Source organism: Lepisma saccharinum, chromosome 2 (genome assembly GCF_977018435.1).
Source record: "Lepisma saccharinum chromosome 2, izLepSacc3.1, whole genome shotgun sequence".
In the NCBI taxonomy this organism is placed as follows: Eukaryota; Metazoa; Arthropoda; class Insecta; order Zygentoma; family Lepismatidae; genus Lepisma; species Lepisma saccharinum.
The window spans coordinates 18,748,423-18,766,229 of NC_139230.1; the positions used below are offsets into that span (position 1 = coordinate 18,748,423).

General features: G+C 38.7%; 1 protein-coding gene across 1 annotated transcript in view; it reads left to right on the forward strand.

Moving 5' to 3' along the window:
* The window catches only part of LOC145983943 (uncharacterized), a 305,676-nt gene that overhangs the window by 88,848 nt on the left and 199,021 nt on the right, over positions 1-17,807 (forward strand). Inside the window, exon 2 of the mRNA XM_083117135.1 lies at positions 13,672-13,829. Coding sequence (XP_082973261.1) covers positions 13,672-13,829 — 158 coding nt within the window. The remainder of the gene's footprint in view (positions 1-13,671; positions 13,830-17,807) is intronic.

Genomic DNA, 17,807 nt, shown 5'->3' on the forward strand with positions numbered 1-17,807 from the left:
ATCTTGATTTCTTTCTATGTTGATACAAATATCACGTTATTAATAACATAAGACTAAATATATATATATAGGCCTAGATAATTCTTGACTATATTTATCTTAAAGTTCAATATATGCAAAGAGCCTCACAAATCGGAAATAGATATACTCTCTTAAATAATAATTTGTTACAACTGAATTGCCGCACTGACCGAAAATCAAGCCCAGGATCCTGAATTACATGGCGATAGACTAGAACGCCTAAAATACCCGCACTTGATATTTTAACATTTTATAAAAATCATGAAAATTAAGACAAAAATTTTGTCACTCTGCATGCCCACTAGAGTGCTGCAGAGAGAGGATTTCGCTCGAGCGCCAAATAGTTCGCACGGGCGACGCTAGATAGCGTACGGTACTTCCGAATAACGCTCTACCAGGCAAAACGAGCGGTACTCGAAGCCCATTAGTAATTTGTATGTGGTAGTGGCCCCTCAAATATGGATCGTAAGTGAAAGACGCAGTGAAATTGAAACTTAAGTGAACATAGTTATCATCCCAATGTTAAAATATAGTTTAGTCTATCTTAGCAATACACAGTGATATATGGAAATGAAATAGATGATGATGAAACTACCAAGGCGGATATTTTACATGCGTGTGTCTACGATTATTGTCACATTAAAAAAATACCCCACTGTATACACTTGAGGGTGGGAGACTCGAATGAGTACAAGCGAGCGAAAGTGGTTTCATGCAGTGCTCTGTCCACCACGTGACTGAAAGTGTCACCTTTGTTCAGACATATCCGTACTTTTTTTACTTGAATTGGTTCGCAGTTTTCGTTGTTTGTTTTGAATATGTCTACGTCTTTTAAGCGTACAATTGTTATTTTGCAAGAAACGCTGAAGACTCGCGAGGTCAAGAGCCTCTACGATATCATAGTGGTAGCCATGTAGCTTTGTAATTCAAGGGGTCCCGGGTTCTTTCGCCGGTGGAGGAACATTGCTCAGTGTTTTGGATACACTTTAAACTGCAGTTCCAATCATGATTAGCCTCTGAGCATAAAGTTTACTTAAACTTTTCAAGAGGTTAATTCGGTTTCCAGTTTCTGCAAATCAGAACTCGCAACCAACAGCAAAACAGCTCGGTCCAAATACAAGGGATATGAATTTTGTTAGAGTAAATAAATACAGGAGCAGTAACTCTTGAATTTTAACTGTTCGACGACTATGCCTAGTTTTTTGCCCTCTGCAGCCTAGTGAATATCTTGGCGGGATGTGTAGATGGGGCTTTTGGGTTGTGATCTCTCTTGAGAGATGTTTCTCTTGCAAAACATCATCCAGAATTTTCAAAGTTTGTTTGTATTGAGTCCTCTTAATGAGCCGCATGACTATCTGGAAACACAATCGAGTCCTCTTGATTGTCAGGTCATATCATTAATCATAATGATTTCATCTATTGATTTGGTTTACTTTACTTTGCATTTCTGCCACTTTTGGCTAATCGCGAAGATGAGGATGAGTGATGATATGATGAAATTGATGGAGGAACACTCACAAAGTACATCCAAGCCAAGGCTGGGATTCGAACCCGGCACCCTTGGCGTCGTAGCGTGATTTCATCGACATGAACCTATGTCCTAAAAGTTTACATGGGAATAATTTGTAAGGCTTTGTACATCTTCTTGAAGAACATCTTTTTCATCTTTGTCTTTGTGTATTTGTGTTTCGTACACTACATTCTTTGTTTTGTTGCTATTCACAATTCTAGTTTCCTAATTGATCCCCGTTCTTTGCAATCTTCCTTTGTGACTGTGGTCCTTTCGCAAAAAATGTGAAGTGTATTCCGAAGTCTGTGTGTATCAATGCTTACTGTCATCACTAACCAGTAAAACTACACACGAATATGCAAGATATCATTATCAGTTGTGTTCGCATTTATCAAACGCATTCTCACCCGTGCAACAGTACAGGCAAAGGCTACAGATCTGAATGAAACAATGGAGAGCTTGGACAAAATTAATGAACAAATGTTCCGAAACGTTTCTGATGTATTTTCGAGTAATATTTCAAATATGTCACAGTTCTGTTCCCCAGGTAATTTCTTGCTATATATCAGAAAATACCTAACAAAGGCTCACGAGAGAGAGATGGAGGCAAAGCACCTTTTTCTGAAAGCGCTCTGAACACTAGAGGTTAGTTTTTGCTGGTGGTCAGGCGAATTCAGAAATACCCACCTATATATGGAAGTCAGCATCAAAAGAGAAGTAGGGACTTTTCTCCTATGCAAGGAATACTATTCTGTGATTCACTTTGTGCCGACTGCATGTTCTTCAAACTAAACGAGTATTAATAATATCCATTCCTTGCTGATGTATGCAGACGTACAGACATTTATTAATGCTCCTTGATGGTGTGTGCAGATATACAGACAGTCTTTGATATTTCGTTGGTGAATGCAGACATACAGACAGTCATTGATATTCCTTAGCGATGTGTGCAGACATACAGACAGACATTGATATTCCTCGGCGTAGTGCAGACATACAGACAGTCATTGATATTCCTTAGCGGTGTGTGCAGACATACAGACAGACATTGGTATTAATTAGCGGTGTGTGCAGACATACAGACAGTCATTGATATTCCTTGGCTGTATGTTCAGACATACAGACAGACATTGGTATTAATTAGCGGTCTGTGCAGACATACAGACAGATAGTCACGTTTCTGCTGTTTCATCACATCGATGATGGAAATTGCATTTCCGTTCGGCGTACAGTGCTGATCATGGCTAGTTCTGTATTCCATAGTTATCTGTGCCTACGTCATATACTTTGTGGGCTACACGTTTTGTTCACAGTCAAAGAAGTTGTAAGAAAAGTGGTATTTATTTTTTGTTGTACGAAAAGTTGTTTTGAAGCCCATGTTTCTTGTTGAAGCGAGATGATGAATCTGTTTTAGCACATGATTTATCAATAGGCTCTTGAGGAGTGAAATCCGCAAGCAACGTGTCAAGTGGAGGTCTTCCAGTAGTGACTTTACAAAACACAATGAGTGTCCATGCTTATCTAAATGAATTTGCTGGGAGAATATCAGTTCTCACTTGAAACTACCACATCAATCTTCTTCGCTAAATTTTTGTTATCAGTAGATTTGTTGAAGATATCTCACTTGTAAGTCGAAAACGGGGGAGAGAAGAAAAACACAATTATACTCTATCCCGGGAATATCTGGAGCAAAGTGCCGCAAGAAGGGAAGAGAGAAAGCGAGTGAGCGGAGCGAAGCAGAGCATGCTGCTGCAAAGGCTGGTAATCGCTTTTCCCCTGCATGCAATTCCGTTTCCTCTCGTGTTCATTGGTCGAACCCTCTCGAGTCACTACTTACGCCAGAGACTTGATTTCATTCGCTCGCTCCAGAGATTCCCGGGACAGAGTATATGTGAGATCTTATTATCAGCACCTTACAGAGAAGATCTTGAACAAAAGTACTGGTTCAACACAAAAAGTAAAACAGCAAAGAAGAGGAGAAACGGAAGACAATATAAAGGATAGGTGAACAAATCAAGTGACGAAAAAATGTGGGTGAGTTTGAAGACGTAGAAAGAAACCATAGAGAGTAAACCAAAGTAGATGGACAGTAAATGATAACGTTCTGCATGATCTCACTAAATTGCATCCGCCTGTCTGGGTCATCCTCCAATAAGCCATGAATTAGCCGTGGACGATAAGCTTTCAACCCAATAGATTTCAGGATTCGTATAATAGAGGTTTATGAAATGTTCAATTCTGATGAGGCTCTTCTTGTAGACTTACTGTCCACCTACTTTTGGTTCACCCTGTATAATGCTGCAACACCTAGGAAGAAACTGAATTGAGTGAAGAGATCACAATACTCGCAATTTGTCAATGAACACCCGGCGAATATTGCGTGTAATGTATCCTAAGTACGAGAAATTCTGGGTTCATCTGGAGATTGCAGAACAAAAAAACATTTATTTTACTCTGAAGATATAAACGTAGAATTAAAGAATTTTGTTTCAGGCTAAAAATGACTAATCGAGACTGGGCCTACAGTTTAAATCAGGTTCCGATCTACTGTGCAATGTGCTTCCAGAGGGGATCAACTTGACATCGTTACAGCTACTCTGTAGGGGAGACCCAAACTTTTCATTAGGAATGGCTAATTCTTTCTTAGTACTTGAATGGTAACTGATCGGCACCGGACGACACTCTTTATCTTCTGGAAACTAACTTCATTGTCTTCAGTGATATTTAATTTAATGTCTCTCTATACCTCATGGAGTTACACTGAGTGAACGCTCATTGCACTACCAAATTACTCGTTAGCCTGCGAAAGTTGAACTTTTGGCAACAGGTCAGAGCAGAAACCTTTAAGTTCCATCTACTGGAAAAAACTTTTTGGTACTACTGGTAAAAGTTTCAACAAGGAAATCAATGTAGCGCACCACAAAACAATGTATAAAGGTGAATTCAGGCAGAACGTGGAACAACGATGCTATGGTCTCATATATTACTTAATTTTAGTCACTTTTCTAGTAAAACACTTGGAAGAACATACACAATCATACCTTATCCAGACTTTGAATGCAGAACCCCGGTTTGACACATGCAATTTTGTCCGGTGCTCCAAAGTAATAAAATATAATTCCACAACATCCACACACTATGTGTTTGATTGATTGATTTGGTTTATTTTACTTCGCCTTTCTGCCACTTTTGGCTAATCGCGAAAATAACGATGAGTGAGGATATGACAAAATTTACACAAAGAATGCTCAGGCCGGGATGCGAACCCGGGACCCCTGACATCGTAGCGCTCTGTGCTAAGAACTCCGCCGCGGAGACCGGTCACACACTATGTGTGTAAATACGAATGAAAATTGCATTTTGAGAACTTGTCGGTGTACGACTGGACAGTTTTCTCGTAAATACTAAATTTGCTAAAATGTTTTATTGTGGGTTTCGGTAACAGCAATTTATGTAAATATATGAGGGGTTGCGGCGTAACTCCATTCAAGTCAGTTTTGAGAGAAAGGCAAATTTAAATAACTCAGTACTATGTTTGGCTCTTGGAGCACAAACATAGTTCTGCCTCTATGAGCACAGAATTTGAAACTTAGGAGATATTTACTTCAAGCACTGAAATGTTGATACTTCACAGTTGTAAGTTATACATGTTCCACGAAGTTGGTACTGGTACTCTGAATCCCCAGTATGTAAATTCAAGTCCATCATGATTTGGCGTTGGAGCACAGAAGGGTTTACTGTACGTAAACAACTACATTGCAACCTATATTCTCCTGTTCAAGGTTGTATCTTTACATAATTCTTCTCCTATGTGCACTGGGTCAAAATCTAAATAGTGCAAATAGCCTTAAGCGCTGACGCACCTATAAATGTTAACCTACCCTCCCACCTGAACCAAGTCAACATTTTATATTTGCACACAAGAGGTTCTGGAACGTCTCTTTCCGGCACGATATTAAATTTCAAGCACTTTTAGTGAGCTTTAAAGAGCATTGATATGCAGATATGTCCACATTTGCAATTGTCCTTCGTACCTGGAAGTTTTTTTTTTAAGCTCATCCCCCATATACTGTCCGTAGCACAAGGTTTCACAACTTCTTTGCAAGGGTGTGCTGCACCCTGTTCTTCCTTTTGGATTTCCATTCTCTTTCAGATTCTATTGTTAGACTTTTGAAATTCGTTCGAGAGAAGCCCAATAGAGGTTTCTTCTTCTGCTTCAATGAAAATCTCGGCTGAACATTTTATTTTCGAGTTTTTTTCTATTTTCCTGTTGGGCTTCCAGTTTATTTCGTTTGCGGGGCTTTTTTTATGCTTATCGACTTTTTCCCTTTGATCATCAATTTTAAATCAACGTTGAAAAGAAAAGCCACGCTTCCTTTTCGGTCCGACCCGGCTTAGAGAGATTTTCCAAGGATGAGCGCTGCCTTTGTTGGCATTATCGAATTTCTTCTCTTTTTTTCATTTTTTTGCCATTGTTTCGTCGTTCTTCCATCTTTTGTAGTAGCATCTCAACTTAATTTAAAGTACACACTTCATGGGCAATGAAAGACAAGCAGGATGTCAGCTGCATGAAAAGTAATTTTTGATTCAGTACCTTATGACCAGGTACTGGTCTAGTAACATGGATACATATTTCCAGTGCTAATTTGAATTTCTGAAATTACTATAGTTTTGCTATAGTTTCGTTTCGTATGAATGATATATATATGCATTTGAACAAGAGTATATTAGCACATGCGTTATCCCTATTTTGAATCAAAATTTCAATTTTTGTTTTCAGTTCAGAGTTTATACTCTGTCCCAGTTATCTCTGGAGCAAGTGAACGAAAACAAGTCTCTGCGCAAGTAGTGACGAGCACGTGAGAGGGAACGGGAATGCGTGGAGGGGGAAACGACTGCAGTTACTAACCTTCAGACCAGCATATACTGCTTCGCTCTGCCCACTCGATTTCCTCTCCTTCTCTGCTGTAATGCACGGCCTTGCTCCACAAATTCTGGGGATAGAGTACAGTTTCATGTGTCAGATTTCTTAAAATATTACGGGAATGCTGTCTATAATGTAAGGCCTCCTAAAATGTACCGCTGTTACTACTTCACTGGGGAGATCTTGAGTGGTCGACTCACTGTCTCGCTATAGAAGGTTCCGGATTGACGACCTGAACCGGGCATGACTGTTTCTATGACAGTATCCCTTCATCAATTTCATCTAGTCCTAATTCATCTTCATCGTTGCAATTAGCCAAAAGCAACATGAAATAGGATAGATATAAGCCAATCGAGTGATTTTTTCCCCTTAAAATGCTATAGTTGGGTAAGTTTGTGTGTGGACCAGCCGTGCAGCTGGTGGATGTTTTGTATTTAAAGCATCCACTCATAAGTTTTCCTTCTCTCCTCTTGACGTTCCATATCCAAACATGTAATTTCATATGTAGGTTTTGAAGTTTCTAATATGATACAGAAACCGGTTAAACATCCACCGGTAGGTTAGTTAAACTATAATTGCGATTTCCAGTGCGAGAAATCCCGATTAGTCTCAATTTGGATTTCTAAAATTGTGCCATCCAAATGCTGCTATTGCAGACGAATTGATATGATTAGCATGTTCCTCAATTTGTTTGTTAGCTATAGTTATACTGTGCTGAGGTTTCAAGTTTTCTTACCAAAATTTGTAAGTAAAGAAGTTTCCTGTCTACTATATATGTACTTGAAATTGACATGCGTGAAGAAAATGGAGTAAAAGTTAGTAGAGATCATTTCTTGAATACAATTAGTCTGGGAATGTGGCTGACCTTGAAGTTGCCAGGAAGCAGTTTATAACAGAAAGTAAGAGTCAGTGAGTTGTATTTCAAGTAAGTAATTATTGAGATGACTTTAAAACAGAAACTCCCAAACATTATGAAAAGTAACTGTAAATTAACTGTTTATTTCGTTAAACAGTAAAGAAAAAATAGTGAGTCATCTCAAAACGTAACAGAGTTGCAGTCATTCAGAAAAGTAACAGTTACAAGTAATGCATTGCTTCCAAAGACTTTCGTGGAGGAGTGGTTAGCCCCAGTTCCCTAGGAAACCAGGATTACTAGATTTGAATAATCGTTTAGTCTTCTTCTTCATGAATATACTTCATCCTGGACATCACGATTAACCTAAAGAGAGGTAACAAAAAATAGCCAAAAATACAAAGAAATGCTTTCAAAGATTGACATTTCCTTGGAATCCAATGTTACCTTCGCAAGCACGAGTTGAACAGAAGTTAGTTTGCTCTGCATCGAAGTCTATCTTGAAGTAATAGACTTCCAGAGTTGCAAGCGGTGATTCAATATCTTCATCAACTTGTGCAAGATCCAATTTTCCAGTAATATGTCGAGGTGATAAGTAGATGGATCAGTTAACTGCACACTAACAAGTTACACATAATTACGTTCAGCTAAAGAGCGAAGGTATCATTTTGTATCACGGGTCTCTGGATTGCTTCGTCTTGCGAGCTACTTCGTGGGGATTTGCTGAATGTCGACCGAAAGGTTGCCACAGAGGCGTTTCTCGAAATCGTTGCCAGAAAAAGTAATGAACAGCATAATTCTTGATTACTTTTATTAAGGTAAAGGATATATAGTTCCTCATTTATGATTCTGAATTTTCTTAACTCAATTTGACGGTTTTTGTGCTTTCTTTCTCTTTTTTCTTTATTCTTTCTTTCCTCTAATTTCTCTTTGCTCTTCCATTTGTTTCTTACTATATTTCTTTCCCTTCCCTCCTTTCTTTCTTTTCATGTTACCTTCCTTTCTTTTCCATTTTCTTTTTCTTCCCTTTTACCTTCATTCCATCTTTCTTTTCTTCCTATTTACCATTCTTCCATCTTTCTTTCCTTTCCCAATTTCGTTTCCATCCTTCCTTCTCTCTTTCCTTTTCCACTTTCCTCCTACTTTTTTTTCTACCTTTGTTTCTTTTTCTCCTTATTTTCTTTCCTTTTCCATTTTCTTTCTTGTCTTCCTTTTCACCTTTCTTCCTTCTTTCCTTGCTTCCTTTTTCTTTCCCCTCCAATTTATTTTGACTTTCGTTTCCTATATTATTTCTTTCTTTCCTTTTCCACTTTCCTCCTACTTTCTTTTCTTGCCTCCTTTCTTTCTCTTTTTCCATTTTGTTTATCTTCTTTTTTACCTTCTTTCTTTTCTTCCTTTTTACCTTTCTTCCTCCTTTCCTTACTTACTTCTTTTTTCTTTTCCACTTTCTTCCTACTTTCTTTTCCTTCCTTCTTTCTTTTTCTCCTTTATTTTCTCTCTTTTGTCTTTCCTTCTTTCTCGCCTTTCTTTTTCCTTAGTCTTAACAGAAATCGACGTGCAGCGCTTTTATGATTCACTTGCATTCCTCTTGTTCTCTATATTTTCTCTGTGTCTTCCCAAATTTAAACCCTTAACAATTTTATATAGTTCACTTTGGGTATAGTGATGATTTTACTTATTCTTAATTAAATTATTGTTTGCATAATTTCAAATTTCTAGTAATGTAGTCTGTTTTTATTGTTTCTTGACCACGCTCTTATGGATTGAAATGTGTTTGGGAAAGTACAACAGAACTTTGTGACAAAGTTCAAAGCATGCTTTAATTCTCAACAACACACATTCATGTTCTGTTCCACCTGTTGTTGTTTCGGTAATCCGACGAGAACAAGATACAAAGACAAATCGCTGAACTGTAAAGTAAAATCAAACTATTTTTGTTTCATCTGGTGTACTCTTACACATATGGCACGAAGGTGACAAATGCACCAGTGATATTGTTCTCTAAGCGTGTTTTTTTTTTCAGGTAAAAAATCCCTTTTGTTGTCCGAAAATTTCCACATTTGCGGGGGGGGGGGGGATGAATGCTATTGTATCGTAACGCTGACCGATTTTATGTGAATCCCAGTTCTGTATGTGCATGTACGCATATGTCCAAACCGAATTTAATATAAAGTAAGATAAATATAATCGCAATATATGTATGTGTAACCTACATATACATAATGTGTGTGTGTGTACTTATTCATATAGTGGTTCATACGACTGAACAGAGTGATTTTTGGGTATTCGATTTAATCACACCTACAGCAAAATTTTTTGGAGAACCTGGCCTCCCAACTCGCTGGGCTGATATCCTTGAGGTTTCATTGATTAGGAAATGTTGAAGGATCATGATGATCGGAATATCCGTCCCACAAATTTTGTACATGAAAGGTCATGAAGAGAAACAGGTAAGTCAACGCTTGTCAAACTCCAGAAAGTGAACTTTTAATTGAAAAACGTCACTGAAGATGTAAATTAAACGGTACAAAAATATATGCTTTGATGAATTGAAGTATCAATTGTATGATAAGAAAGAAAGTATGTTCTAAAGTCCAGCAGAGCTTCCACATAGCTGGAAATAACACCAGTACTTTCCTTGCGACAGAAAATTGCCTTACCTGTTTTTCTCACTTGACTTTTCATTTGAGACCAAACATTCAAACTGCTATGATTATTGGGTGGGTATTTTGATTTGGTAGTGGCTGCTGATGGATCTAATATTAAACATACCTTTGTGTGGTACAAAACTCCTAGTCACCTATAACTTTTCAACCTGAAAATCATTATTTTATAGTGTATATGTGTACATAATAGAAGTATAAACATAGTCAATTAAAAGTTGTCATTGATGTGGTTTATTTTACTTCGCTTTTCTTCCACTTTTGGCTAATCGCGAAAATGAGGATGAGTGACGACATGATGGAATTGTGAAGGGAAACTCGCAAATAACACCTATGCCAAGGCCGGGATTCGAATTCAAGACCCCTGGCACCGTAACGCGCTGCGCTAACCACTCCTCACGGAGGTCGGCAGTCATTTATAAGTGTTGCGTCACTTGGTAAAGAGCCTGATTATTGCAAATGTCAATTTACAAGTTGTAAGAAATATCCTTTCCTTTATGGGATACAACTAATGACATTGCAACGAGTTCTGAGTTTTACAAATTCAAGGAGTTCCGAGTTTCACTGCGCTTATCATTTTTGTTGTGCGTAGATACCAGAAAAATATTCTATTTCAAGAGTCTAGCAAATCCGTTCGCAAGAGGAAAACCATTGTAATCAAAAATAATTGATGGATCCTACAGTAGCAGAATATATACGACATAACGGGATACTTGATATGTAAATTCTTTTATCCGAGAGCTCAAGCTTCAAAGAGGTTTTCGAAACCAACAACATGTCTCATTTCCGCTTCAAGGAGAAAATCTAATGCTTGTCCTTCAACTCCGACGAGACAGATGACGTAAATTAATTTCGACGTTAAAAATAAATCCATGAAAGGAACGTACTGGAGTGTATTCTTAATAAAAGAAAATCATACGGAAAACCACACAAATATGTTTCCGGTCCTTCCGATTGGGTGGTTAATGTTGTTTTATTTTAACTAAGAAGTTAAGGGTTCTACGTAGAGAGTGGGCATACTGGAAACTGTTGATCCGATTCTCTCATCTCTGTGTGTAAAGAACACTTCAATCAAAATCAAACTGTTAGGGCCGATTGTGTTTGTGAGTGTAAGTGTGTGGATAGGTGCCGATTTGGGTGGGGCAGGATACAGCACTTTATGTCTCCACATTTCACAAGACAAATACACACCGACCTCCGTGGCGGAGTGGTTATCACAGCACGCTACGACGCCAGGGGTCGCAAGTTCGAATCACAGCTTGAGAGAGTCTCTTCATTAATTTAACTCATCCTCATCTTTGCGATTAACCAAAAGTGGCTAAATAACAAAAATCGAATCCGACACACACATACATATGTATAGATATGTGTGAAGTGGGTGGTATGCACGCATAATTCTGTGTGTATACCCTATCCCGTCTATCTCTGGAACAAGGGCGCGCATAGCGGCAGAGAAGGGGGGGATCGAGTGGGAAAAGCAAAGCAGTACGCTGCTGGGAAGGCTGGTAACTGCAGTCAATTTCCCCCCTCCACGCAATCTCGTTCCTCTCACGTGTTCATTGGTGAAGCCGTCTCGCCTCACTATTTGCGCAGAGACTTGTTTTCGTTCGCCTGTTCCATAGATAGCTGGGACAGAGTGTAGGTGATTTCTGTTTTCGTTTTTTCCCCCTTTATTTTTTGTTTTGTGTACAAATGTGCTAATTGTAAATTAATAATACAGAAATGTTAAATTTTAGATCTATATAGAGGGTGTTACTAAAGTTCGTTTCCAACGCTTAGGAGGTGATTCTACAACTGAAAATAGGCCTCCTCGATGGCGCAGTGGTAGCGTCGTCGCCTTGTAATCAAGGGGTCCCGGGTTCGATAGCCGGTGGAGGCACATAGTGGTTCGGATCCCACTATAAACTGTAGGTCCAGTCCCGATTAGCCTTGCTGTGCATAAAGTGGACTTAAAACACTAAATCAACCAACCAACCAACTACAACTGAAAATAAACACAAAAGTTCATGTGATGAAATGCCGAAAACGGCACCCATTCGGGAGTTACTGAAGTGGGAAAAAGTAGGAAAATTATGTTTACAAGGAAATATTGGCACAACGGCCAACCATATGACCGTGGCGAAGGGCGTTCCACAAAGAAATGCGGCATGCTCTGTTCAAAAAAGCACATGACAGATATGTGAAGTTGCGGTGTTAAATACTGTCAGGGATCGTCCTGATACCAGTACGCGCTACAGCCAGTGCCCACAACACCTCCCATGTTAATGTGTGGCGCGTTCTATCCGAAGAGGGGATGTACCCTTTCAAACTCCAAAAGGAACAATACCTTTTACCTCACTACTTTGACCCACGTGTGGTGTTTTGCCAATGGTTTTTGCATCACATGGAAACTATCCCGAATTTTGTGAACAGGGTGTTGTGGACTGATGAAGCAATGTTCACCAAAACGGGCGTGTTCAATAGTAAAAACAATTACGTTTCGGATTTTGCAAATCCACATGCAATTCTCGTGGCACACCATCAGCACAGGTTTGCGGTTAATGTGTGGTGTGGGATAGTGCATGACCATTTGATTGGGCCTTACATTTTCCCTGTTCGCCTCCGTGGTGGTACATATTATGCATTTCTTCGTCATGTTTTTTCTGAACTGTTAGAGGACGTGCCCTTGGCACTGAGGCAACGACTATGGTTCCAACACGATGGTGCACCACCACATTTCGACCAAAATGTGCGTCACTTCCTCAATGGCTTGTTCCACAATCGGTGTATTGGTAGGGGTGGGGCTGTGCCGTGGCCAGCAAGATCGCCGGACATCACTCCCCTGGACTTCTTTCTATGAGGAGAGATGAAACGCCTCGTATACGAAACACATGTCGTGTCGGCCGAGTATCTCGTTGCACCGCGGGGTTGTTTGCTCGCACTAGACAATCGTTGATTCGGCGTTGTCATCTCTGCGTGGAAGTTAATGACAGACAGTTTGAACATCGTCTGTGATGTGGTTCCCTCGGCACCTCCACTCTGCACACAGTGAACATGTCGACACATTTTCAACCTAGCGCAGCACCACGACAATCTTTGTTTTTCTACGTAATGGTGATGTCGACTACGGATATTCGCTTTCTTCTTAGTTGTCAGTCTCCACATATCACTTTCCGTGGATAACACACCTCGCTAAACCCTTCCCTACCCCCATGACTTCAACAGATCCATTCGCTTCCTTTGGGGCATCTCTTACGCATCAACTTCACACATCTGCCATGTGCTTTTTTGAATAGAGCATGCCGCATTTTTTTGTGGAACGCCCTACGCCGCGGTCATATGGTTGGCCGTTGTGCCAATATTTCCTTGTAAACATAATTTTCTCACTTTTCCCCACTTCAGTAACTCCGAATGGGTGCCGTTTTCGGCATTTCGTCACATGAACTTTTGTGTTTATTTTCACTTGTAGAATCACCTCCTAAGCGTTGGAAACGAACTTTAGTAACACCCTGTATATTCATCCTGATATGAATGAAATTATATTCTAAAATGAGGTTTAGATAGCCGGGTGTTAAAATTGCTACAGAAAATTGTCTCCAAAATAACAGTAATAATAATGTAATGAATTTTTATGGAGTAGGTTCAAGGTAAATGTATATAAATAAACCAAATCTTTTTATTAGCTTTATTTATAGGACACGTCTATTTTCTTATGTTTTAGCCCGTTGTGATAAATGCATCTGGAGGAGGTCTCAACTTGCAAAAGTACATCACTATATACGTATTGCTGGCAGGTGTGCTTGGAGGAATCTTATTGGTCGTCTCGCTGTTCATATTTTGCAAGTACTGCCGCGGAAAGGAAGAACAAGAAGTTGCATCGTGAGTACAGTATTTTTTGTTTGTAAATGTACTTTTGTCATCATCGGAGCACTTACCAACAATTCCACTTTCAGTTGTATTTTGCCGCGAAACATTATGTGTTTGTTTCTATGTGTCTGTGGTGATAATATGAACACGCCATATACAGAATATTGTCATTGAACTATTCTAATCAAGCATATGTTTGTGATCTGCAGAAAAAATACAAATATTAACCAAGCAATCAAGCAATCGGAGGTGTCATTTTGAACTTTGAAACCCAATGAGGCTTTTCACTTGTTTCACGTATTGTAGCTTGGCGATGATCATTTATCCAATATAATTCATCGATTTAAGTTCATAACTCAATACAAAAATAATCATTTGGTAGCACTTCAGCGTTATTCTTTTTGTGCAGAGGCAAAATAAATCGTTAATTATACTCTATCCCAGGAATCTCTGGAGCCGGCGATCAAAAAGGAGTCTCTGCGAAAGTTGACTCGAGAGAGCTCGATCAGTTAACGCGATGTGGGGGAAAGGTGTGGAATGGATTGGGCAACGCGGTTGCAGCTACCAGTGGTTTGCAGCAGCGCGCACTGCTTTGCTCTGCTTACTCGCTTTCTCCCTTTCTCTACCGTTATGCGCGACTTTGCTCCACAGATTCCTGGGACTGAATATAAAGGGGCATTCACAAAAAAATATACTCTCTGCATTTGATATGTTTTTTTTTTATAAATGTGAGTCCCTCAATAAAATTCTCATCGGCCATTGTACACTTATTTTCTGGCAATGTCACTGTAGAAAAATATTCACATTGCGTACTGAGAATTTGTTTAATTAAATTCTGATTTAACAATTTGCATGTGGAAATATTGTTTCTAAAACGATTTGGAGAGTAATAAACAATACAGAACATTATTATAAAGCAAATGTTATATACTGGCAATAAAAATATTGTGTAGTTTAATAAAATGTATTAAACTTTGTTATAAGAATTACATGGAAGCATATTGAACCTGTTGCAAATATGGTCTCCCGATATATAAAATATAAAAAATACGTCTGGTGTCACGTGTTTGCGTTCCCGTTAGGACCTTCATTGCAGTTTTTTAGAATCCCTCGAATTCTGGTGTCATCAAAATATATTTAAACCTTATGTAAAATGAAATGTAGCAACAAATTAAACTTTGTTTCTATATGAAAAGCTTCAAATGCACATTCTTATATTTTATTAGCCTACTGACAGTTGGCAGATGGCTTGCAATTTCTTTGAGAATTCAGAAATATGGGTCTCAAAATCAATACTGAACACTGTCTTTGGGCTATATATGGGCGACCAACATTATAACTGTAGATATTTAAGACTTTTAGGCTTCTAAATCCAAAGTATGCATCTTCATTGCTCCTATGCAATTCTGGAAAGTTACTAAAATGACATATCCTGATTCCGCTGTTTGGTTTGAACCGATCTGTCCCATTTGATCCAAATAATACCGTGATTTTCTCTCTACGGATGAAAATACGCAATTATAATATAAAGCTGTTGAGGGGGAAACCCTCTAAAATTAATACTAATAAAAAGTAATAAAAAAATCTTGAATAAATTAACTTTAAATATTGGAATTTTAAAAGAAGTTCCAAGTTCTCCGGTTGATTCCAACAGCTAGAGTTCTGATAAATTTATTTCATCTAGCCTAATTATCTTTGAATGTTTGTTGTAAGTTCCAGTGTGGAATCGCATACAGGATGATGGGATAAGATGCCCATCATGGCCTTATTAAGGGTATGTAGGGACATAGGCTAAAACATTTGCCCCCTCTCCCCAAAAGCATATTATTATGATAATATTTTTACACCGTACTATAAATAGACAAGCAAATATTATATGCAATAGTTAAGTTATATACAATTATATATAATTATATGTATGATATATAATTATGGCTTTATATATATATATATATATATATATATATATATATATATATATATATATATACACACAGGGTGTCATTTTAATGGCGCCCACGGACCACAGATTCGTATAGAGGACATCAAAACAAATAATATTTCCCAGTAACATTTTTCTCGTTGGTGCGTCGATTCGACGCTACAGCCGTTCAAAAAAGACCGTTTTGCAGCCTGAATGCTGGCAACATTTGATCGTACCTGTGACCTCATATCCTGCGGCGAAACAGCGCACGGCAGGGTTGCAAGGAACACACAAATTTTGTGAAAAATGACAAACTACCAACCACATTATTAGCTGTAAAACGAAGCGAGAAACGCGTCCAGCAGACCGAACACCATAGCCTACCAGCCAAAAGATCAGCAGTCATCTCAGGGGAAGGGGGAAGTGAACCAACGACATGAGAAATGGTAAAAAACGTATTCAAAATGAAATGTCAATGTCGGATTTTGTCTCAGTCTACATCTAAAATATCAACAACAATACGTTTTATTGTACTTACAGACATCGCGCTGCGACGCCAAGGGTCCCGGGTTCGAATCCCGGTCGGGCTTGGTTGTTTGTGAATGTCCATTCATCAATTTCATCATTTCATCACTCATCCCCATCTTCGCAAATTAGCCAAGAGGCACAAAACGCGAAGTAAAATAAACTAAATCTATCAATCAATCAATATTGGACTTACAGCTTACACGTGGCTGTTTACGCCCAACTACATGTCAAATATTTGCAAATCTCGTTGCAAGGTTGATATCTACAGGTTTATGTCCAGATGCCATGCGGTACTTTTGTGCTGATAACGCAAGTATCCGAGGTTCACTTTGTTATATTACGGCTAAAACAAGTACAACCACAGTAACAATCTAATGATGAATCAGTACCGAATATACTGCCCTGTTCACATTTGCAAACTATTACATGTGTATCCGGTGCATAGGTAATCACATAGTCGTCGGAGAGCTTGTATTACTACTACTTATATCCCTGTATTTTCAATCATTTTTGACACTTGCTTCATAATGCTCTGAATATACATTATATTATCTGTTGCTTACCTTTGGAATTTTGAGTTCTTTCATTTCTATTTTGTCATCTGTTCAGTGTGTCACAGACAAATAGTATCAGAAGAACGAAGTGGATAGACTAAATTGTAGATGCCAACTTGGTAACTAGATTTGCAAATATTTGACATGTAAGCTGAGACAAAATTCGATATGACCACTTCCACTTGAATTCTATTTCCTTTCTACTATTTTTCGTATCGTTTGTTTACTTCCTGTTAGGTTAAAGAACGTGTTTTCTCGATTTGTGTTACGGTACATAATGTGGCTGATTGTAGCTATGTCATTTTTCACAGATTATGTGTGTTCCTGGCAACCCTGGAACGCATCGCTTCACGACGGGATATGACGTCACAAATGCAATCAAATGTTGTGTGTGGTTGCCAGCATTCAGGCGGCAAAACGGGCTTTTTTGAACGACTGTAGCGCCGAAACGACGCACCAACGAGGAAAATGTTACTGAGAAAAGTTGTTTGTTTTGATGTCCTCTATACGTTTCCGTGGTCCGTGGGCGCCAATAAAATGACACCCTGTGTGTGTGTGTGTGTATATAAGAGTATATTAATATGCAATATTAACTTAGAAGAAGAATATATAATTCGCCATATTGATTGTACCGGCGAGACTACTTGACATGAGGCTTTTCACCATCTTATCCTGTCAAGAGTGGGGCATATTTCACGTTCGAAACCCACGGACGACTGAAAGGCTTATTTAAAAAGGGTTTGTATCCTCCATTTCTTGTATCAAAAATATTCACAGGAAACCATGCGTAAAGTAAAAAAAAAATTGAAGCATGTATTTTAAAACTTAAATATTTATTTCCTGAATTTCTTGAAGATAGGTTAACAAATGGGCAAAGGTATAGGATAGGGCTGCTCACCCCTACTCACCCTTACCCTCTTCAACAGACGGGGTGAAAGTCTGAAGACACGCAAATGTCAACCTCCCTTCCACGTACTACACCCT